The sequence below is a fragment of the Eriocheir sinensis genome, chromosome 33 (assembly GCF_024679095.1).
Source record: "Eriocheir sinensis breed Jianghai 21 chromosome 33, ASM2467909v1, whole genome shotgun sequence".
NCBI lineage: Eukaryota > Metazoa > Arthropoda > Malacostraca > Decapoda > Varunidae > Eriocheir > Eriocheir sinensis.
This window is the reverse complement of record NC_066541.1, coordinates 5,599,248-5,623,706: the sequence shown is the minus strand read 5'-3', so window position 1 is coordinate 5,623,706 and position 24,459 is coordinate 5,599,248. Positions and strand designations below refer to the sequence as shown.

At 42.0% G+C, this 24,459-nt stretch overlaps 2 protein-coding genes across 8 annotated transcripts in view; one reads left to right on the top strand and one right to left on the bottom strand.

Annotated features, from left to right (window-relative positions):
• Positions 1-2,394, top strand: part of LOC127006616 (discoidin domain-containing receptor 2-like) — a 390,501-nt gene extending 388,107 nt beyond the window's left edge. For all 3 annotated transcript variants that reach the window (XM_050876726.1, XM_050876725.1, XM_050876724.1), the window contains one exon: positions 2,183-2,394. The gene's annotated coding sequence lies outside the window, so the exon portion shown is untranslated. The remainder of the gene's footprint in view (positions 1-2,182) is intronic.
• LOC127006617 (zinc transporter ZIP1-like) lies at positions 2,130-23,197 on the bottom strand. Of its 5 annotated transcripts, XR_007759677.1 has the most exons (10): positions 22,685-23,197; positions 18,881-19,138; positions 17,210-17,440; positions 16,361-16,474; positions 15,815-15,995; positions 13,691-13,831; positions 13,233-13,391; positions 9,651-9,808; positions 3,156-3,297; positions 2,130-2,276 (listed from the first exon to the last, which is right to left on the bottom strand). XR_007759677.1 is itself a non-coding variant. In XM_050876727.1 (8 exons), the coding sequence occupies exons 2-8, from the start codon at positions 19,009-19,011 to the stop codon at positions 9,653-9,655; spliced, it is 1,113 nt and encodes a 370-aa protein (XP_050732684.1). In that variant the 5' UTR covers positions 19,012-19,138; positions 22,685-23,196; the 3' UTR covers positions 7,947-9,652. The 5 variants fall into 5 exon arrangements, 4 of the variants coding, with proteins under 4 accessions (XP_050732684.1, XP_050732687.1, XP_050732685.1 ...); XM_050876727.1 differs by lacking the exons at positions 2,130-2,276; positions 3,156-3,297 and having other exon boundaries at positions 7,947-9,808; positions 22,685-23,196; XM_050876730.1 differs by lacking the exons at positions 2,130-2,276; positions 3,156-3,297; positions 22,685-23,197 and adding an exon at positions 22,620-22,643 and having other exon boundaries at positions 7,947-9,808.
• Between the last annotated feature and the right edge of the window lie 1,262 nt (positions 23,198-24,459).

Below are 24,459 nucleotides of genomic sequence, written 5' to 3'. Positions count from 1 at the left end.
AGGGTACGTAGCACTCTTCCTGGATGTCAATCCTGCTTATAGGTTGTTTTTGTATTAGACAACCCTGAGTGAAGGAGACCAAGGTGACACCCACTGAACTCAGGGCTGGGCTAAGTTGCTCAATCTTTGGAAGGGCTTTAGATGTGAAGGGAGGATGAGTTGAGGCTTGCTCAGGGTGACTGTTGGAAGTGGAGGCAGTGGGTGAGAGAAGCGATGCACTTCTGGCATATGCTACCTGTTAGTAGGTCATTTACTCAGATGATAAACTTGCTGATGGAGCAAAAAATGTAATGGACTGCCTTGTGTCTTGGAGACCCAGAGTTTGAATCGTGAGTAGATTGTTCAGAAAACATCTCTTCCAAACATAGGTAAATTCTCACATGCACAGAGTGCCATCACAATATTTTTGATATGTGCATTAAAACTGTTTCTTTCAGGAGTGGTTAATTTTTCCAGATGTCATAACCACTTCAGCAAAGTGTGGTCCCAGTCATATATCATGACTGTCCTTGCCACATGGATGGTGAAGCCTTGCAGACAGCAATGAGACAATCTAGGTGTCGGTCAAACTTCAGGAGCTATCTGTTGTAGGGAAGATATATGTTGACTCTAAAAGAAAATACTGCTGCTGTTGAGAAGGTTGACAAGACACTTCATATCTCATCTCTTACTAAATCGGCTTCCTCGAGGCTGGGCGTTTTTGGCGTTTTTCCAGTTTCTTCGCCAGTTGCACAGTTGCCTTGTCCATACCCCATATTGCCCGCCTTGTCACGCAGTATGCATCTCATGTGTGGGCTACAGCTCTTCTGGACAGGTCTTCTGGACAGAGTGGAGCTAGGGGCTCCTCTCCTCTCCATACTGATTAGTCTTCTCTTCTCTTAAATTCCCGCAATGTTGCCTCTTCTATCTTCTATTCTATTTCCATTTCCACATGCTCCTTCTGACTGAACTTGTATAACTTGCCTCCCCCCCCTCCGCGCTTCGCTGCACTCGACTTCTACTCATGCTCATCCCTATACTGTCCAAACTTTCCTCTTTCATCTCTCTCTCTAGCTCTGGAACAATCTTCCTTCATTTCCTCCTGCCTACCGACTTAAACTCTCAAAGAGGAGGGAGTCAGGACACCTCTCCTCAAACTGACCCATCTTTTCGGCCACACCTGGATCTTTTCTTTCTTTTAGCAGTGAGCTTTTTTTTTTTTTTTTTTTTTTTTTTTTTTTTTGCTTTTGTGTGCCCTCTGTCTCCCTCCTAAAAAAAAAAAAAAAGATTGATAAAACTTTGATGAATGTACTATTGCAGTCAAAACTTGTTCTGATCCTCCATAACGATGAATCACCAGTTGAGGTTCAAACAACGGAGCTTCGTGAGGAGAGTCAGTGGATATTCACTATTCTAACCCATGGGGAGAATAGTGACCAATACTGCCAGAAATTCAATTTAACTCACCAATAAGGAAAAGGTTGGGTCAATTATATGTTTGTATAAAATATAGATTCTTTCTTGTATTTTGTAGAGGTGTGTTGTTGTGTGGCTCTGTCTTTCTGGCAATACTGGCTACTTATCTCCCCATGGATCAGAACAAATTTTGACTGAGTGTACCCTGTTTCCTATTACTCTATAAAACTTATTGCTCCAAAATACCTGTAACCGTGCTTTTGACGTAGTGTCAACATTAGATCATTTTAGTATAGTTCTGTGAGAACTACTTTCATACATGGCTAATAAGTGGGAACTTGCATATTCAAAGCTGTGAACTCTGCTCACCATTTCTAGAGGACTTTAGTGTGTTAGTCACACAGGCTTACCATGTTTGTCTGGAAGCTTTGAAGTATTATTGACTAAGTACAATTTTAAAGACCTCTAGGTTTTTATTTCAAGTAAATTCAGATGCATATTACATATATATCAAAGTGAGAAAATTTATATAGTTTAACAGTTAGCATGTAAATACAATCATGAGGAATATACATGATTATTGGATGTAAATTCTAGAGCATGGAGGAAAAAGTAGGGGAAGAGTAGATAGATAATGGGTCAACAGAGTGAAGAAAGACCCTTAAGTTAGTGTACCCCATATCTGCTTCCAAAGCAAATACCCATTTCTAGTCATCCTCCATTACTTCATATACTGTCACAATCATTTTCACCAGCCAATGCCAGCATGTCCTTTTCCTCCTGCCAGTGCCACAACATCCCAAGTGTCATCCTGAGGCTCAGCACCAAACTCCACCTCTGCCAAAGTAACATCTGCTTCACAGATTCAAGAAGCCTGTAGCCTGAAAAGTATATATTTTATTCTTCAGTTATTATGTTACTATGAGCAGTAAGAGGATGGTAATAAAGGTTGCATGATTACTTTATACAATGCTCATTAATTAAACGATCTTACAATGACTTGTTAGTTTCATTAGAATTATTCTCTTAAAACAGTACTAGTTTCATGTCTTGTACTCAGACAATTGATTTCTTAACTAAAAAGGCAGGATATCAAGCTACCAACACCCCACATGGCCAAATGCATTGTTAGACCATTGTTGAACAGTAGCTGCGCCCTTCCTTAGTAGTGCACTGCCTCCTGGCGGAGTATGAACGTGTACTTTTTTTTTCTCTAGCACCGGTAGGCTTTCTTAACCCGGAAGCAGGGACGGGCCAAATTTTTGCCATGATATAAACCCCCCAAAATAGATGATGCATAAACTGATCACAAATGCGTTGATATATATTATGAAATGGTTGACGTGAGAGATTTTTTCTCATTATTCTCGCTTAGAGGGAAGGGCCTTTAAGAAATATGATCCCCGCAGCTACCGGGTTAAAGGGTCTCTTCGACGACCCCGAATTATATGATATAGTGGTATACGACTCTTGCTTGCTCCGATAATACCGCTGGCTCTCCTCGGCCTTAGTGTCAAAATCTCATTAACCTTTTTAGTCCAAAAAATTATGATAGAATAATGCTTTAGTTACTGTCACACTGTGCTCCCTGGGGGTTGGGATGGCATGCTCCTCCCATTCTCCGTTGTTGTTTACTTGCAACAATAAACAATCAATCACTGTTTGTGTAATCTCCTAAAGCTTACATTTAGTAATAATAATAAGAAAAAAAAACAGTTCTTGAACACCCAATGGAACAAGGTATTTTTTTCCCAACTCACCTCAACATGCAGGTGTGGGCAGCAGCAGGAGTGGCTACCCTAGGAGATGGCAGGCAGGCACCACTGGCCGGCTGATGTCCAATGACCTCACCCATTGGCTATGCTGCCTTTGTATCATCAGCACGGTGCCCGAGTCTCGTTCCTGGAAAACAAGTAATCAAATTCGCATTCTCTCTAGTATAAGGAGTTAATGATTTATAGTTATTACACACTCGGCAAAGGTCACGTTGGCTGGAGTAATGATCCATTCACCGAGACTAGTCAATCCGTTAACAACACAATTCGTCGTCAGTCGTTGAGCTGGAGGGTCGATCGGTATCAACACCGGTGATCCATTCTCGAAACAGTCAGGGAAGCTGAGTCATTTATTGCGGGTGAACCATTGATTATTACTGTGACGAATAATTATATATAATGATACCAAAACCAGAGAAAAGACATTAAATTATAAATACAACAGAAATGGCAAAAACTGAAAACTGGCAGCACTTCGGTCGCCTCCTACACCACCCGCCGCTGTCCACTTCGACACACACACACACACACGTATACTGAAGCGACGGGTCGAGAGAGAGAGAGAGAGAGAGAGAGAGAGAGAGAGAGAGAGAGAGAGAAGCAGACACGCGTCAATGTTCCCCAACTAGGATCTCTGAATATTTATTTTCGGACATATAACAAAAAGAGTAAGTGAGTTGACGGGGAACAAAGATGCTATGATTATAGATTATTAGACTCCTTGGTAGGGAAGGAACACCGCCACCTCGGACGCTCGATCCTTGAACCACGAAATTTGAGTTATGTTCGAGTCTTGTTTTGGATCGTACCGAGAAAACAAATACTTTGGTACTTTCCTTAAGGTTATTACTGAAATAGTTAAACACAATCACGTATTGAACTGCATTATAAAAACAGAGCTGATCGAATGTAAACTTGACTCAGGCTTATTAGCTTATGTTAATTACGAGACATTAAAGAAATAGTCTTTAATGAAATCCAAACGGGGAGGCGGTGGCTGAGCGGTCAGCGTGCGGGCGCGGTGTCCTACTGGACATGGAGGACCCGGGTTCAAGTCCCGCCCCCCGCTACAAGTTGACAATTTAATTTACAGTCATCGCCAAATTGCTTAAATCTACTTATATGTTGTCCTGAAGATCATCTATCAACCTTGACTCTAGCGAAACTACATTGGAGCAAAGATGATTTTCGGGAGGCAGTATGAGCCAAACGCTTGCCTGAGCCACGAACGGGCAGGAGCCGACTAGCAGGCCCGATGCAACAGCTTGGCCGAACGTTAAAAAAAAAAACACCTGGAAGGGCTGAACCACTATCTGGAATGAACTTGTAATTATCACCGTAAACCCCCACCTTCACTGAGACTGAAAGGCCCAATATTGATGAGGATGGGCTTTGCAACATGAAATAAGCAATGTAACTGCATGTGACCATGCAATACGAATGGAGTATAAAATGAGCACCGTGAAGCAGTAACATAGTCCAGACTGTGAACTTATTAAAACAAGCTGCACCGTCGGAACTCGGAACTAACACCAGCTAGGATTTGCAAGAGGAAATAATGCAGCAATATCAGGCACTATAATTTATACCGTGGAGAAACAACTGAACTAGCCTATAAATTTAAGGCCTTTAGCATGAAACAATGATAATGATGATGAGAATGAGCTTTGCAACAGGAAGATTAAACACCGTGAAATAACATCAATAACGTATTGTTATGCCGGACGTGTTACTTGGGTTCCGTGTCGCCGTCAGGAGACTCCGTGGGAGGGAGATATGTAAACACTTTGCGCAGCTCCTGTAGTTTAATATTCTTCCTTAGTAGTACACTTCACTCTGACTCTTCACTTACCACTAGCTTACTATGACTGGGACTGGCACTCTCTCGCCCTCTTCTCCTATATATATCCAGAACAGTACAGTCTAGAATGTTACAGTATATTTTAGATCATACAAGAACATGTAGCAAAAATATATGCGAGTTGGCAACACTTCCCGCCTGGCGCCTGACCGCGCCCGCGGACGGCTCGCCTTGCTCCCCGCCCCCTTGCTCGTTTCTCCGGGAGCCTTCTAGAGGCCTATGGTCGCCGGGGGAAGCTTCCAGCACAACAGTATGCACAGTGAAATGACTAAACAGGCTTTGCATCGTCAATTAACAGAAGGATTCGCGACCAACAACAGGAAATAATGCAGCAATATCAAGCACTATACCGTGAAACTGAACTAGGCTAGAAACTAGGCTTTAGCGTGATGTAATTTATTAAAAATAAGAATAATAATGAAGAAAAACAGTTACTACCACAATATTAGCTAAACTAGACTACCCAGAACCCCTGTAGGATGAGAGAACTACCCATCTGACCTTGAGCACAACCACCTTTTGACATGTGAACGTACGCCACCTGCCTTCAAGCAACGGCGAGGAAAGGCAGACCAGTCAAACCCAAAACCTTAACTGGAGTCCTCACATCTCATCTAGCCTACTGCTCAATCAGCGTCCTCGTGGTAGGGTGCAAAATATACAATGGCCTCGTTAGTCTCGTCAGCTTCCCTCCTCTGAATGATTGTTTGCCAGTGTAAAGATACTCCACACACACCACCACCACCAAGTATAAGCCTTTTCGGTCAGCCCATTACAGACTGAGTGACTTCCTCCCCCTCCCCCTTTTTTTTTTTAATTATCTCAGCGCTATTTTCATGTTGACTGCTCCAGTGAACTAGATAACATGTCTTCCCCCTTCCCGCGGCCCCACACATTTGAATGAATGTTCGATGGTTGGACTGGATTACGAATACGTTGATCAACAAGAAGGGGGTAATTTTTTTTTTTTTTTCATGCGGACTTTTTATATATAAATACCCATGAAAGAACCTTATATATACAACCTGACGGACACTTGGCGTACAGGGCTTCCCGGCTTACCTGTCAAATTGTGTAATCACCGGAGCACTTGGCAGTTAAGCATCCCGCAATGTGCCTCTATGCAACAATACAAATTCACTGCACTTTCTTACCGTCTGGCCAGGCGCGGATCCAGGAAAAAGGGTTTTGGGGGCCCGATGCCAGGATTTTTGCGGGTGGAAGGGACAGTATCATTACCGGTTCGACATTCTCGGCAGTCCTGCTCCTGAATAACTGGTGGACTGACCTGAATCAATGAGCATAACGACCTGGACTTGGTGCCAAAGCATTCCTGGGCGGCCAATGTTTCTATTCGGATCCGAATGAGATGGCCGATTCCTCTTGAGAAAGCGTTGTTATAGCCGCAGCGCGCTTTTGAGCTAGTTTTCCTGTATTCGCTCAGAACCATGGGGGGGTGGGGGCGCCGGGCCCCCTGGCCCTCCCCTTTGGATCCGGCAATGCGTCTGGCATCACCAGGAAGTAAAATGCTGGTGAACTTCATACTAGAACTTCTTTTCTTGCTGAGTGTACTGAAATAATTGTAGCAACGTCCTAGGACACCTTCCTTCTGCGGCTCAAAGTAACAGACTGACGAGCAGTGCTGCCAGATGCAATGACTCACATTTCCTCAAATCCGAGTGCCAAAATTCCCCATTTTGGACAAAATTTCCCCATTTCAAAAAGTTTGGTTTTAATTGAGTTTTATTTGAGTTATAGCTAAAAAAAATACCAATTTCTTTCTACTTGTAGTATGGACAATAGGATACTGGCATAGTTAACTGAAGATCCAATTATATTTATGCTGAACACACTTTTAATATGAAAAAAATAATATAATGAAAACATAGGTAGTAACACTTCTCTCAAAACTTATTATAACTTTAAACTTAAATGTAGCATTGCTTAGTTAACCTAATCCTGTATCATATACATGATTCACTCTGAATCATACATATCAGAGCTTCAGGTCAGGTCATGGAGAAGAGAAGATACTACAGGGAAAAAAAAAAAAATCCTCTTTCAAGTATCGCCTAGTATGGAGCAATCCAACCAATGTTTTTAGTTAACTGAAAGATCCAATATCCAATAAATATAATATGAAAACTTAAGTACAGTGGGTCAGTGGTGGCAGAGTCACAGTAAAAGGAGTAAAGGGTCGCGCGGCGGCGGCGGCGGACGCGGACGCGTCCACTCTACTTCCACTGTTATCACATGTCGTTTTCCTACTAGTGGCTACCTCTTCATTTTAAAATTATTATATTTCCATAGATACATCCGTGAAAGTTATTATGTATCATATTATTTATATTGATGTGTTGAAGAATTAACAAAAAAACTAGAAAATGCTGAAAACAATGAAAATCCATTTTTTTTTTAAAAAAAGTCAGTCGCAGAAAAATTCAAAAATGGGCATGAATTCCCCATTTCCCCATCAACATCATGATTTCCCCAAAACTAGGGAAAATTCCCCAAATCTGGCAGCACTGCAAGTGACGAGCGATACCTTGGGGAGGGGGAGCGGCTGGGCGCGGTGCTGCCCTCTGCCGGAGTTCAAAATCAAGTGGCAGCATCGCCTCTTCAAACTCTAGACTGCTCTTGAACTTAGACCTTAGTTATTGTTTTCCGTTTTATCTTAACTAACCCTTTTCTGAGCCGTTTTTTAATGTATGTCTGTGTGTGTGTGTGTGTGGGGGGGGGGGGGGGGCGCGCTTCGCTGATAAGTTCGAGCAGTGTTTCGTGTTTCGAAGTCATATAGGAAGACAAGGAGGAAAGCAAGGAAAGGCATGTGATTATGCAGAGAATAGCTATATACAAACTCTCTCTCTCTCTCTCTCTCTCTCTCTCTTGGGAACAGGAAACATTAAAACAAAAAGTGCATTACGAGTCCCTTTATATGACTTGATATATTGAAAATATTCTATGTATGAATGATGTAGCTCAAAGATAAAATATGGTTACATCCGAGATATAAAACAATGTGTGCTCATGGAAGACACGGCGGCTCTTATCTACACGCTGAAACAACACAAGACAATGCCATAGGAAGCCTTACAGTAACTTAACTTTGACAAAGTATATCACTACACTGGAAAAACAGCAAATATCAGACAGAACGTAGTGGAATGAAAAGATTATAAAAAAAAATAAAAAAAATAATGGGCGTTAAAAAATTAGTTTTGACACTAAAAGACAGCCAACAGTGAGCACTAAATGTCTCCAGGAAAGAGTATTTGTCAATTTGTTAACATACTTCCAATTAGTACTTAATCATCAAAATGCTAAACATACTTCCAATTAGTACTTAATCATCCAAATGCTATTCTGAAACTTTTTACTGCAGTACAAAAATCAGTCAGAAGTTTGACTGTTATGCTCAGACTACTGATTTTCATACCAAAGCTCAATATTCCATTATAGTTTTTTTGTGATATGAATTGGAAAGACATTAATAAATTGGTGGACACACTGACACAATTCAGACACTGGCAACACTGGACAGGCTGTTAGCCTTCCCTAAAATATACAGAATGAAATGATCAGCAAAATATATGAAAATAAAGACATGGTAAAATACCACATGGAAAAAATAGATATGAAAACACTGGACAGGCAGTCAAACTCGCCTCAAATATACAGAATAAAATGGTAAGCAAAATATATAAAAATAAAGATATGGTAAAATAATATGGAAAATAAAGATATGAAAAACCTAATGTATGACCTATAAATACGTCCACAAACACGGTTACTTTGGCTATGGAGAGGCAGGTGGAGAGCAGAGGATACAGTGGTGCTCAACACTGGCAAGAGATTCACTATCTCACCTTACCAGACGGCAACCCTCTTTCCTGCTGGTGGCCACTAACATTAATAATACTGGCACTATGCAAACACAATGATCTTCAACTTGAGAGGTATGATGATTACTCAAAACTATATTATAAGGTATGTCTGCCAGTTTGCTGTATGCATAATTTCAATTTTAACTCTTTATTAGGGAGAAAAATAATAGAAAAAATTGTTGTCAAAGAATATGTATGCCAACTCAATTTTTTAGATATATTTCCCTGACTATGAATATTATTGAAATATAATAAGCAAACTGGCAAACACAACCTACTATGAAGCAGGTTTAATATGTCTCCACCTTCCACTGTCACTGAATCATCCATGGAAAGACACAACAGAGACTTCCCTGTTTCATGTACATTCAATTGCCATCTCCCCTTACCTAGACTGTGAGTATTTTGTCTCCAGCATTTCACATCACCTGCATCTCACTTACTTTCACACCTGCTCTTATACGTTCCCACTCACACGACCCTTCTGCTCATCTCACTCTGACTAAGATCTGCCCAGCTAAAACTGTTTCTAGATCAAAAAAAAAAAAAAAAAAAAAAAAAAAAACTTCAAAAAAGTTAGAATAAAATAAACTTGAACACACACACACACACACACACACACACACACACACACACACACACACAGTCACTACACTGATGTACACAACCTTGGCCAATCTCAACACTTTGCAGTACACATCCTCCTGTCAAACCCTCCCTCCCTCACCACCACACCGTTACGTGGGCCCGGCTGGCAGAGGCTCCTGGTAACAGCGAGGACGCCGGATGTCAGGGTCGAGGTACAGGACGCCACACACGGCAGCAAAGCCAAGGATGATGAAGAGCAGCTTAAGGAGTCTGTTCTCCCCGTTGTTCATCTCATGGGGAAGTACCTGGGAATGGATGGGGTTACAGAGCATATTAGAGAGGGGTTTGTCATGGTAAGATGGATACTGAAATCATTAAGTTAAATAAAAATGGGATACGGTTAAAGAGCATATCAGAAATTTCTTGTCCTCTCACATATTAGAAATTGGTTTGTTCCATTATAATTAAAATGGATGGGATTACATAGCATAATAGAAACAGTTTAGTTCAAGAAAGATGGATACTGAATTCATTGCACATCTGAACCCTCTAGAATTAAAAAATTGCAATCATCACCATGGTCAAACAAAAAGAGATTGAGGTAGCAACAGGCTCTATCAAGTGGAGGTGTGACTTGAGGCATTACGATTCTCTAAAAATGTCCAAACTTACATTACAAAACAATAGCCCTTACAACACATAAAGGAGCTAAACTTTATCACTAGCTTTGTCAGATAAGAGAAAGGATGGAACTCAGGCACCGTGTCTTTGGGTCTCACAACAAATATCACCAAAGGCCACAAAGGAGATTGGTCAGGTTCTCATGAGTGATTATCACATTCATGGTGCAGAAGCCTTGTCATACTATCACAAGGGTCATTGATCCATACAGCCCCGTTGACGGCTATGAGCCATTCCATATACAGATTGAGAATCTATTATCCGAAATTCCGAAGACCGAAAGTGTTGTGGATTTCGGATTTTTTCGGCTTTTGGAATTTTTGACATTTTTAGCAATATCTTTACACCACAGAGCACACAACAAGTGGTAATCACAATGGGTAACGAGCGAAGGTGTTACTGTGACGACTGCTTGATTTATAAATGCTTATAAATCGTTTCTTCAATTTGAAATATAACTTTATGAGTAAGATAAGCCAATTCCTTTTTAAAATGATGAGATATACTCTTTGAGAGGCATGAGAAGTGTGGGCAGTATGATACATTTTCCCAACAGCACTGATGCCTGGGAATGCCATACCTCCCTCCTCCTCCCTTCTTTCTTTCCTTCCTCTTTATTCATCTTCCTACCTCCTCCTCATTCATTCATATCTAGATTTGTTCCTCCGTGGAGGGACAATGGGCCTTTGTCGGGTGACAGCCCATGAAGAGGGAGCCGACATACCGACTTTATCGGCTGTCACCGACCAAAAGTCGGCTCTGTAGACGAGGATCGGGGTTTTGATTTCTGCCCTTCTCATCCCGTCTGTTTTGTCTTATCTTCCCTTCCTTAATATATAAAGCGTTCACCAGATATAATAGCAAGACAGTCTTAACTTTCCCTCGTTCCTCCATTCTGTCCTTCGTTCCTGTCTGCCTCGGCCCCATATTTCTATTAGCTTTCTACCTGTCTCAATCTCCTCCTTATCTCTTATCTTCTTCTTCCCCTTAAGCATGTTCGTAGATAACAAGACATCGAAAACCAGAGTTACCTTGACGTAAATGTGAATCAAACAACGATATAAGTTCCCAGATTACAATTTAACAGTTTGCCTTAAAAAATTGAAACCTTTAATTTCAACATAAATGCCTTTATCAATTCAATGTAAAAAGCAGGAATAAAGTAAATATGGTCTTACAAACATTATAAATAGCCACTGTGTCGTATTACAATGGAAAAAGGAAGTAAATGGGAAAAGAGAACTGGTTGTTTTGTGAAATTTTCCGTTATTGATGTGTCATATCAGCATTAAAATAAACTTTCATATTTCAGAATTTCAGATAAAGGATTCTCAACCTGTATGTGTAACACTCAGCCCCACTGACAGCTCTCAGCTGTCGCAACTTCTCGACCCCTCCATCTCCATAATGGTCATAGAGTTTTAATATTCACACACATGAGTCAGGATGTGGGACAAATAGACACTACCTGGAAACTTACCTACCACCCTTCACATGTAACTCGCAGTAGAATATGCTCAGACCATGCTTTGTGCAGAGTGTGCAGAGATGTCTGACTGCACTCTACCCCCCTGCCAGGAAAAGGTTATTCTCTCCCTAGCTGAGGCTTTAGAAATGGTGTTAGAGTCTGATGAGTACATGGACAGTGCCTCTGATGACTCTTTTAGGGAAGAATATGTCCCGACAGCAGAGGATTTGGAAGAAATGGAGCCTCTAATCTTACCTACGTCCTGACGTGGGTCCAGCATGAGTGCATGCTCATACCCTCCATCTCCACCCCCACCACTGCCTCATTTAACCTCAGATGATGACGATGACCTTTTTTCATGTTTGGGGAGTTAGGTACAAACTATAAGTATCAAAGCTGGGTGGTTGAAGCGCAACAAGGCTGCTCCATCACCATGACAACCAATACATTGTGCCAAAGCTTCACAAAAAGAAAGTTGTGTTACTATAAGAACTGAAGAAACTATTAGAAGCGTTGTAAGGGCACCGTGTTATGACTCTTACATGCCACATATAACTCTCATGTAATAAACGAGTAGATCACTGCCTGATGTTTGATGCTGACGGATGCCTGGCAACACTGCACCTCCCGCCCTGCCACATGCTGGATGACATGCAGAACATACCGTACCCCCTCTCAGTAGTATGTTCTGTGTGTCCTGCTGATATGGTGAGTGATTTTAAGTGCTTCAGATGTTATAACCATGATTCCAATAGATTTCCGAGAAAAAAATCATTGAAAAAATTTACAGGTCTGGTGTTACTGCATTATATATTATTGGTGGGGCTCAACAGGTTAAACTACTCATGGATACACCTGTAACCTCTCCAAAAGCCTTATTAACCCTTTCATTGCTAAATGCTCGCAGCGAGCATTAGGCGCATTTGCTGGTGGTGCTAAACGCTCGCTGCGAGCTCCAGCCACACTCAAATTTCCCGCGTATGAGTGTTCCAACAATATTTCTCACAACACAGGATTGCCAATGGAGTGGGTTCTCCACTAAATTTGGTGGAAAATCATATCAGCCCAGCACGGAAAATCTACGGACGAGTAACTGGTGGATGTTCTTGTCCAATATAGCGGCATTTTTCCATAGCTTCACCTATCACCTGACTGATTCTTTGACCAACTAGTTGTAAATATTGCAGTTGGCAATACTACCTTGCCAGAACCTCAAGGAGAGATGTCCACAGTTCCCTCAAAATGGCTGATCATTGCGAACGCACTGACGTAAGTGTTAACATTCAACACTCCCTGAACGTGCATGTACGTTCGCAGGAGAGGCATACATAACTGACTTCTATAGATCTAGGCCTCCTCTTTCCAATGGTGTTTTTGGTTTTTAGCTGTGATGAATAGTTTTTGAGATACTGCAGTTAAAAGAGACCCCCCATTGGACTGCCCGACTGCGCCTGAGGGGATACTCGCGTCTCGCACCATGCGCAAAGAAAGGGTTAAACATGGATGTGTCAACCCTGAAATATTGGAGAATATGGGTCTTCAACAAACACATGCAAGGCAAGGGAAGAGAAGGGACTTGCCTCAAAGAAGGTAACATAGAGGAAGGTTCCACAGGCAATGCCTTGGAGTGTTCCTGAGACAGCAGCGGTGGTGAAGGTGGTCTGCATCTCTGTGATCCCCATGCCCAGACCCAGACCCAGGGGTGCCGTGACACAGAAGAACATGTTGGCCATCAGCATCTGTAGCCATGCACATGAAAAAGAAAGAAAAATAAAAAGAATAAGTAAATAAAGATAACAGGAAAATCAGTCCATAAGCAAATAAATGAGTGCATGAATGAATAAAATAATCAAATACATCAATATCTAAATAAACAGATACACAAAATTAGCATACAGCATCTGCATCATCTATACTTTCAACCAACACCCACAAAATAAGAATACAAACATTAACATCATTTCATGTTTTCAACCAAATTTATATGCAACAAATCCTCTGCTGACAATTATTCTTCCTTGTCCAGATGAGTTCCTACCTGCGTGACTGAGAGTTTAGATTGCACCATGTTGAGCCCCAGGGAGAAGGATATGATCCCCTTGTGGAAAATGACCACCAGGAAGAGACTCACCACGTCGTCGATGCTCCCCTGCAGCCCCACCGCCATGCCCTCGAACACCTGGTGACACACAAACAAGGTGGATGACTCGCCCTGACACACCTGAACACCACTCAATACCTGGCAGCACATATAAGGCAGATCAGGGCTGTATTTAGGACCTTGAAGCATTGGGAGCTTAGCCCAGCCCAAAATGCTGGGTGGTTGGAGGCGAGAGAACCACGGAGTTTTTAGGGTATTTCTGAGACCTCTCTGACATACATTAGGGCCAATTTCTGTATTATTGTGTTTAGCAGTAACACTGAAAATATGGCAAGTGTGTCATAATAAAACTTTCAAGGTCATTATCAAATTATGGTAAATAATAAGAACATTTCAGCGCATAAGACTGATGTATCATACATATAAATGTACTGTACAGACAACTTCAAATTATTTTCTTTTTTTTCTTTTCTTTGCTCTATTCACCTAAAAAAAAAAAAAAACTTTCAGCCTTTAGCCTCATAATAAACATATTAATTGTTTACCCCGTTGCCATAGCCTAGGTAATCATATCATGAGAGTATAAATAATGTAGCCTGTCAGGTTTCATCTCATGCAGCCCACTACTCCACTACTACATTTTATAAATTTAGATGCTGGTTTTTACTCCTGCCATGTCATCAGTTCTTGTAGGTTGCAAGTTGTTTAATACAAAGTTAAAGACGTATTAAAATCTTCTTTTACTGTTATACTTTTAACTTCTTTTTATATTACTGAAGTTCGATCTTGCGTAATTATCACGTAACTAATGACCACAGGAAAACATCAATAAAAAGACCTCTTGAAATTTGCTAAATAATAACTGGATCCTTTGGAAATCAGAAAAATTACAGTCCCTCGTTCCACTTTCAACTGCTGAATGCAACAGCAATTCGGTGCAGCGTGAACATTTCTCATCATTACAGTATACATAACTAGCATATTTTTTAAGTAGTTTGTATATGCCTTGTGTGACAAAAACATTTGAGAACCACTCAGCTAGACTATGGCTACTTGCTAGCTGGCTAGAGAGCCCTCTGCTTCACCAACCTGAGCTAACAGACAATGTAAAGGCAGTGGCAGTCTCCCGTCCTGACTCATCTATAGTTACAGCAACAGCAGGAAGTAACTCTTCTTGCTCTTGACTTGTAGGTTGCACCTAATTACCTTGGTCCCCGTTCTTTTTGAAAAAGCTTCTTATATCCATAGCCTCAAACTCAGGTCTTGCTCGCTACTACCAACCAACAAGCTCTCTCGCTCACACATGTGCGCGGGCCGAGATAAGCACCTTGGCCGGCGCATGGCACCACTGCCTGACTGATGGCTGACTGGCGAGTGGCCGTGAATATGTGATAGGAACATGAACCGGACGGGATCAAACTGTGTGATCTCCATATGAGATCTATCAAATCTAATTTCTAGTACTAACAGCTTAACAAGAATTAACACTTTGCTTTGGCCTGGCTGGGACTGTTCCTAAAAAAAATAATAATAACTCTTTGAGATCCGAGGCTATTCATAAAACATTCAGGGCTATAGCCCCGAAAGCCCAGGTCTAACTACGCCACTGAGGCAGATTACTTGCCTCTACACACCTGACTGGCAATGCAAACGAGGCAGATTACTTGACCTGAAACATTTGAACAACACTTATGAGGCAGATTACTCACCCTAACACACTTGACTGGCAACACAAACACCCTGACAAATTTAATCACCACTCAAACAGATGGCTACACGAACCAGGCATATCACTCACCCTGATACACTTTACAGGGAACACAGACAAGGCAATTACCCACCCTGGCACACCTCATCACCTCCCAAACACCTGGCTACACAAACAAGCCACATTATTCCCCCTAACACACACCTGAACATGACCTGTCACTCAAACACTTGGCACTAAAAATGAGAGACTTGGCCTACCTCCTCTTCGTCGACAGACAACACCCTCAGTTTAACTTTCTCAGTCAATCAACATCAGATTCCAAGCCGACATACACAAGCTTTAAAACTTACCGAGTGGAGTGACAAAGCAAACAGAAGCAGGAGGGAGCGCAAGGAGGAGTGGGAAGCTACGTCATGGTGGACTGAGTGGTCAAAGATGACGTGGCTGTGGCCCTGCGCATGTTGGGGATCACAGTGGTCGGCAGCTGTGTTGTAGCCATGGGTGGCACTGCTGAGAGAGCCAGTCTCACTCCTGGGTACAAAAATGAGTGTCAGAGAGGAAGGAAGAAAGGAGGGATGTTGCATGGTTAGTCCTGGAAAATATGAATGGAAACTTAGCATGTTCTTAAGCATTAGTTCTGAATAAATTACCTTCACCTATCTGCACACATCATTCCGGGTACTATTCATATTAGGGGCCCCAAAATGATCTATATCCAAGTAAAGACTGATAAATGTTACTAATTTTCACGAAGGTTTAATTTCTATGCACCAGCTTGCATTTTTCAAGATTTTTCCGTGACATGAGAACTAATTGTAATGGCATGTATGAACTGGACAATGCTGGTAAAAAGAAAACATAAAATACACTTACTTTACTCCCCCCCTCCTGCTCACCTAATGGAGGCTGTGAGGTCTGGCTGGTCAGAGATGCCACCGAGGCTGTGTTGCTGTACAAGTGTGCGTCGCTGCTCCTCGGGCTCACTCAGCAGCGACTGGGCTTCAGGTGGTCTGGGGGAGGGAGGGATTTGACATGACAACTGATAACACATGACAACACATAGATATAACACTCTCCTTCAAGGTCTGAGTGTTGTGATCTTTTGGGTTGTGGAAAAAAAAGGGCCAACTGAATAAAAAATTGGACAATGCCAATATCCAAATCTGCAGATTTACATAGAAAATCAGACCACACAGACCCCATGGTCCAGACTAGGTGGTCTGTCCTTAAACCTAAGTGATTCTACATTAATCAGAAGGCTCCAATACGATGCATTTCAACTCTAGTTGATATTAAGTTGATGGAAGTGACGGTCGAGCTTGTTTTCGAAGGAAAGAAAAGGGAAACTGTAAGGAAGAAGAAAGGAACCAAGGGATGAGAGGAGAAGAGGAACAGGTAAGAAAAAAGGAGATGCAGGAAGAGAAGAGGCACAAAATGGGCTACAGAAGAGAATCTATTTAGAATATTCCATTATTATCGTTGTAAGTAGATAGCTAGATAGTAGACAGCTAAATTGGACATGGTTTTGTATTTTTTTCTCTTGAGCTACTTCCTTTATTGTGAAAAAAGTAAGAAATGGGAGGTTAAAGTGGTAGAATGTGAAGGGTAAGAGACCATAGTGAATAAGCAAGAAAATAAAGGCATGAAAATAGAGGCTACAGTGGAGGAAGTGGTAAGAAACAGGAGACTGGATGAGAAAAGGTAAATAACGGGAATCAGAGGAAGAAGAAATAATGGAGACAAACCTGTTAAGAAGACTCTGCTCCTTGTAGTCCAGAACGATCTGCTCCATGGTGAGGACGAGGAGGAAGCCGAACACCACAATAAACTCAGCGATGGGGTAGGACTGCGTGACGAAGCTCTGGTCCATCAGCAGGTCCAGTTGCTGCTGCACGTCGGGGAAGAGGTCCAAGATGCAGGTGCCCATGAAGACCCCACCGGCTGAGCACGACATGAGGCTCAGCAGCATCTGGTACCTAGGGGCATGACAGGGGAGGGCATAATAATGATTGGTACCTAGGGAGACAGTACCAAGTCTTACCTGGTACCTGGGGGCATGACAGGGGAGGGTATAACAATGATTGGTACCTAGGGAGACAGTACCAAGTCTTACCTGTACCTGGGGGCATGACAGGGGAGGGTATAATAATGATTGGTACCTAGGGAGACAGTACCAAGTTTTACCTAATACCTGGTACCTGGAGGCATGACAGGGGAGGGTATAATAATGATTGGTACCAAGGGAGACAGTACCAAGTCTTACCTGTACCTGGGGGCATGACAGGGGAGGGTATAATAATGATTGGTACCTAGGGAGACAGTACCAAGTTTTACCTAATACCTGGTACCTGGAGGCATGACAGGGGAGGGTATAATAATGATTGGTACCTAGGGAGACTGTACTAAGTCTTATCTATGTATTACTTGGTACCAAAGGAATGATGTGAGAGCTTTGCAAAGGCTGGTACCTGAGGAAATGAAGGCAAGGGCTCAGTTCACACCAGTTCTATCCATGCATGCAAATGAGGCTCACCTTAACATACCTATTAGTCTACTATGAGATTCAAAGCCAGCATTACACTGTTTTTCGGCAATAACTTTTTACCAAAGTGTCGGATAAAGACGATAGTTTGTCAGAATATGTTTTACACCCCTACCTAATTTTTGACAGTACGCTTTAGTACCTGTGTTTGATGATTAAGGTACTTATAGGAGTAAAGTAAGCATGCGGAGGCCAGAGCCATCTCAATCTTCAGTTAAGGGTTAGGAGACATTCCCCAAGATGAGAAGAGGTAGATTGTCATGTTGGGCTTAACAAGTGAAAAAAACTGTATAATGTCAATATAATTATTAATTGCGATAAAAATTACGGTAAATAATGCTAACAATGACGTCTGTGTTGGCAGAGGTGGAGTCTGGTTATGAATAGCCAATCATCTGTCACAGTGGGCGTAGTCTCATGACGTCAGAGTCAGCATCACGTATTCCACCACCGAACCCATCACGGTGAGTGTAGCGGCTTTGGAATCGTGTGCTTGTTTTACACCTATGATTGCCTGAATGATCGACATTCGGTACTAAAGCATATTGGCGATTATTAGGTAGGTGTGTAAAACATACCCTGGCAAAACATCATCTTCATCCGACACTCTGTTAAAAAGTTATTAACGAAAAACAGTGTAATGCTGGCTCTGAATTTCATAGTAGGTGACTCACTCACATACACCTCAGCTTCACCCTTATAAACCTATCACACCTGGTCACTCACATACAATTTAGCCGCAATGACATACCAGTCCTTGTTAGTTAGTTTATTGACACAAATATTTACAATTATAGATATGAATTCAATATCATATGCTAATTTTGTCCACTAACGCCTCAGCCACACCTTTCACACCTGGCTGCTGACTCACTTGGACCTGCGGCCGGAGTCATGTGTTTCCCTGATGTGCCGCACAAACAGGACCGGCAGCATGGAGCACACGAAGGTAATGAGGAACATCACCACCAGGATGATGCCCTTGATGGTTATGATGTCCCACATGGTGCCAGTGGTGCTGGTGCTGAGGTTCAGGGCAGCTCTTTCAGAATGACAGCTATGAGGGCGGTGGTGTGTGTTGAGCAGTTTGTAGCTCAGTAAAACCAGTGTATCTCAGGCTGTCTTGTTCCTTCTGAAGCATTAAGACAATGAGATAAGTTAGATTAGGCTAGGCTTGAAGCATGATTAGGTTAAGTTGGGTTGGATTAGGTTAGGGCTATCACAGCACTGCCATCAATCACTCCATCATAAATGACAGGAAATATGAAGGATTTACATGTGAGAAAAATTCTTAATAGACAAAATTCATGACTTACATCATCATTGTCCTTTATTGATAAATGTAAGATTGAGCACTCTACAGTAAGATAAGATAAGCAGAATTTACACACAAAAGCACTAAATGGGCTGAGTCACACACACCTGCGAACTTGAACGCGACAAACACCTTACTGCTCACTTGTGCAGGGAGAGCCACCACCTCCCTCCCACCAAACACACATACACACACACACACAGTGACAGCATATAATGTGAGGTCACTGTAGACACACATTACCATTAACCACACATTATCTCTTAACCTAAAAACAAACAGGAAGCTTCAGATAACCCACTTGTCACTATCCCATCATAGATAAACATGAAACTGACACGCATGTATGAATGTATATAATGTTCTATTATATGTGCATTTTTCTGAGATACAGAAGAAATAAAACAATTCTTCTTATCTACTTCAATACTAATAGGTAACTCCATGACCTCAGCTTTCCTTTCCATTCCAATGAAAATTAAAGGTAAATGGTAAAAAAAGAGAAAATAAAGAAATAAATCTTAAAACAAAGCATAACAGAATTACTTCATTAGGTACAGGGATCAAGAAATTATGATGCAGCCAGTTTTATCAATATTTTCATGCCAACTATACTCTGATCCTATCAAAAACAAACCAATGATGTGTAGCAACCAGTTTTAAGGCGACAAGCAACTCTCAACCCTCCTAACAATCCCACGCCACTGATTATAATTATCACACCTCACATCAGATTCCCCAAATGATACCAGTGATATAAATATGTGTCTATAGTCTGGCCTTACACCATCAACAATCAGGAACAGGCCTAGGAGATATCTGGATAGCCTTTTACATGATTAAGTAAACATACAAAACGATATCCCTTAAACTAGACATTAGCCTTGATATATTTTCTAAAGCTTTGGCAGTACACTGAGGATCAGGAGATACACGAATAACCTTGCACAATGGATTTAGGTTCTGGTCAGGGAGACAGTCTTTTCAACTCATTGTCATTTCTTACTATATATTTTGTTTTTTTACAAGGAAAACTTCAAAACAAAAAAAGCAACAAAAAAGACAGCTAAGCACTGCTCCTCCAACTATTATTACTTTCTACCATTCTTACTGCTTTTCATCATTTCATTGATGCCTGCTCCTAGGAGCTCCCACCAGGGGATGGCCACGGCAGAAGAGTTTCCATCTCTCTATTCAGGCACTCCCTCCTTGCCTGCTCAAAGTTTCTCACAGATCTTTCACCCCTCTCCCTAACGTACTCCTGTACCCTATCTCTCCATTTCACTGGAGGTCGTCCTCTAACATTCCCTCCCTCTATCTCACTCACATACACTCTCCTGGTCATCTTACTCTCCTCCATTCGCTCCATGTGACCAAACCACTTTAAAGTCTGTTGCTTCACTTCTTCCACCACTCCACACTTCTTCCCTTCACCCACGTGACCCATTCCAAAACGCTCATACACCCTTTCATTACTCATTCCATCCATTCTACTCACACCACATGAACTTCTCAAATAACTCATTTCCACTGCCTGCACTCTAGACCTCTGACTTTCATTCCAGGCCCATGTTTCACTGGCATATGTGTGGGTTGGTACTATTATTGTATTTCTCAAATCCCTCTTTACCTCCATGCTCCCACTTCTGCCATACATGATACATCCCAAAGACCCTACCACCCTACTTCCTTGCGATGCCCTTTCTCTTGTCTCTCCTTCTATATCGCCATGCTTACACATAACTGATCCAAGGCACTTAAACTTATTAACCTCCTCCATTTCTTCACCATTCAAAATTATTTTGCATTCTTTTTCACATTCAATTCCCTGTCTATCTGGGAATACAAAATCCACAACCTCACTTCTACTCCGCTCACAAACCATCACCTTATTTTTGTTGACATTTACTTTCAGCTTTCTCCTTTTGCATACACTATCAAACTGCTTTTAATTTCTGGTAATTCTGGATAGCAAAACCACATTATTTCCAGACCAACTCCCAATTTCTCCTATCTCTCTCACCTCAACATAAATATACTTGAAGTAAAAAAAACTACTATTCCCATGAGGTAGAGTTATATACTATTTTTGTAATGCCAAGCTATTATTTTAAGCAAGTTAAGTTACTATCCTTCAGGATATTATAGGCAATCAGTATGTAAAATTTTCAACAGCAGTTTATTTTCTGGTATTTCCTCTTTCCAGATAAGTTTTGTTACTTATCTGATTTTTGTTCTAGGGTCAAATCCATGTCTTGGTAACCAAAGTAAATAGTTATGAACATTTCTGAATGTTCTGAGGGAGACTGCCAGACACTGAACAACAAGTTAAATCAGTTTCCATTGGTGCCACTTGCTGCATATCTAGCAAGTCATGGGTAACACAGCAGAATGACACTGCTACTTACAACTACCATGACACCTGTGAATAGGTTGCCAAAGTAAACAGAACACAAAGTTTAGAGAAAAAAGTAAAAACATTGAAATAATTAAATGAATGGGGAGGGTATAAACATTGCCTGAGACAAATTTTGAGAAGAAAATTGACAATATATACATGCAAAGAACATATAACTTCATCAGGTATACATAAAATAATAGCATGTGATGGAGGCAATTTTTTTAGCATGGCTTTAGTCTGCTTCAGACAAAGGTTGACATAACTGGTCTTGCAAGATGGCATTAGCCCTGAAAATGGCAGGACCAGCTGACCACAACTTTGAATTACAATAACCGAACACAAACAGACGCAATGTTTTGACAACTTATCTTAGCGAACACCACAGTGGGCAGCCCTTAATATATACTACTACAGATGGTCTACTCTTGAAGAGGCTGGAGATAAGTGATTTAAATTTAAATTTAAATTAGAAATATGAAATAAGTAAGCAGCAGTGTAAACAACCTCTCGACCAAGAACAAGACCTCCCATGCTCTGATTGGAGGGACAGGGGAATGCATCATGGGTGAGGCAACGGCGTGCCAGCCAGAGAAATGTTGAGTGGCAAAATTTTCAACGCTACCTTCCACCACTACTATATGATTTTGAGACCATGTCACCATGCCAGACTTGTTTGACAGTCAGTACATAACAATCTCTAAGGGTGGGTGGATGTGCTACGTCATACTTAAGTTCCATTAACATTTTTACATCATTGTATCAATTTTCTTTCTCTTTTCCGAAAGTCACTTGTTACTGCACTGCACTGCATTCAGGGACCAAAAAGAAATCCATGTAAGCATTAAATTTGCCAGAGGTGGCTACGCTTTCGTGAATATTATCCGCGAGGGCTTCTACCCTTGCACACCCGCCACCCAAGAGGCACGGCCGACACTGGGAAAAACTGTGCCAAAGCTACTCACCCCAACCTCTCCCTGGCGTGGTCCCTCCGTCCCGCCTGGTGGCCGCTGCCTCGCTCCCTCCCGCCTGGTGACAGCCTCGGCCCTGCACGCTGAAGTGACGGCCAGCACAGCCTCACGTGACGACGCTAAGTGTCAAAGCCTCGCCCTCTGCCTCTGCTTCCGGCGCGTCAGACAGGCATGGCTGTACCGCCCCCTGCACACAGCCTCTGCCTTACCCGGAGCCCCGCTGACAGGCGATGGATGGCGACGAAACGGGGCGAGGAGGTGACTTTGTTTACGGCGGGGCGGGGGAGGACCGTCTCAGTCCGTGTACGGGTCGTTGTACTCAACACATATTAATCATCCTTGCCCCTCTCCTGCTGAACTCTGTCATTCATTCTACGCTACACTTCCTTTTCCTCCAGCCATAGCATCATCTCGGAGGATGTGAAGCCCTCCAGCCCACGCCTCATCTCCCAGCGTATGCTAGACTTCACTTTGTCCCTTATTTGACCCACCCACTCATGCTACGTGCCCACCTATTCTCATTCATCTTTCTTAGCCTATGATTTCACTTTGATTAAGTCAGTGTTTTTTTTGGTGTGTGATTCATATTGTCTGTCACCTCAGTGTATTATTTCCTTCTTAACAATGTGGAAAAACGGTAATAGGGTCATTTATATACCGAGCGTCATATAGTCAACAATGACGTTATCTATGAAAATCTGATGCAATGTTGCGACGATTATGAAATCTTTCATTTTACTCTTTTAGTTTTCCAGCGGTGGAACAATTAACTTATCAGGCAAGGGTCAACTAACTTTATCCTGTTGCGTCACTCTGCTGATCCGGCATACCTGTCAAGCTACTGTGGTGTCTTGCCATAAGATTTTGCGTTAGAGACCATAAGTTTGTGTATAAAACGGTAATTAAACCATAAGAAAACCATATTCACTGGGGTTTGTGTGCAGTAGGTGTTTGTGTGGGTGGAGGCAATTCCTTTTAGCATATGATACGTAGTTACGTGGGTGAGGAAGGAGAAGCTAGTGAGTCCTACGTGGGTGAGGGCAGGAGAGCGAGTAAGTCAATTCTTTAATTAATATATATATATATATATATATATATATATATATATATATATATATATATATATATATATATATATGACACGCCCGTTCCGACGGACTCAAGCAGGGTGCACGAGGAGGTTCCCCCCCCCCCCACACGCACTAACCGTAACAGTAAACTCAGCACGCTCAGATGGATTTAAATATGGCGCGAACAATATATTTCAAATTGTTTATAACAAACATTAAAAAAAAACATCGCAAGCGGAGAAAAAACGTAAGATTTTCAACTTACGCCGTAAGACTTGAAAATCATCAAAATTACGTAAGACACGCAAAAAACGTAAGACTTGACAGGTATATATGTCTGATCGGATGCGCTTCGCCGCGCCCAGTTACAGAGTACACTCAGCAACTGTACCGGGTGGTGACTGTCGAGCACAGATCCTTGCTGTCAAGGGTGTCTGAGGGACCAAATATAACCTCTGTGGCTCTGTGATGTTCTTGTCAGCCCGGATGAAGTTCATCTCTTTTCATCCCCGCATATATTTTTATTTTCGCTGTAGCGTATGTAGATGTGGTGCTAATTCACTAGCTAACAGGGAGCATATACCCGGGGGCGCATCGCTTCAATCACGTACCCTCTGCCTTCATGCTTCCGTGAAGGTCACACCCGATCAAGCTCCCACGCAGCTGCCCCATCCATCCCAAGGTCATCCTTGCAGGATC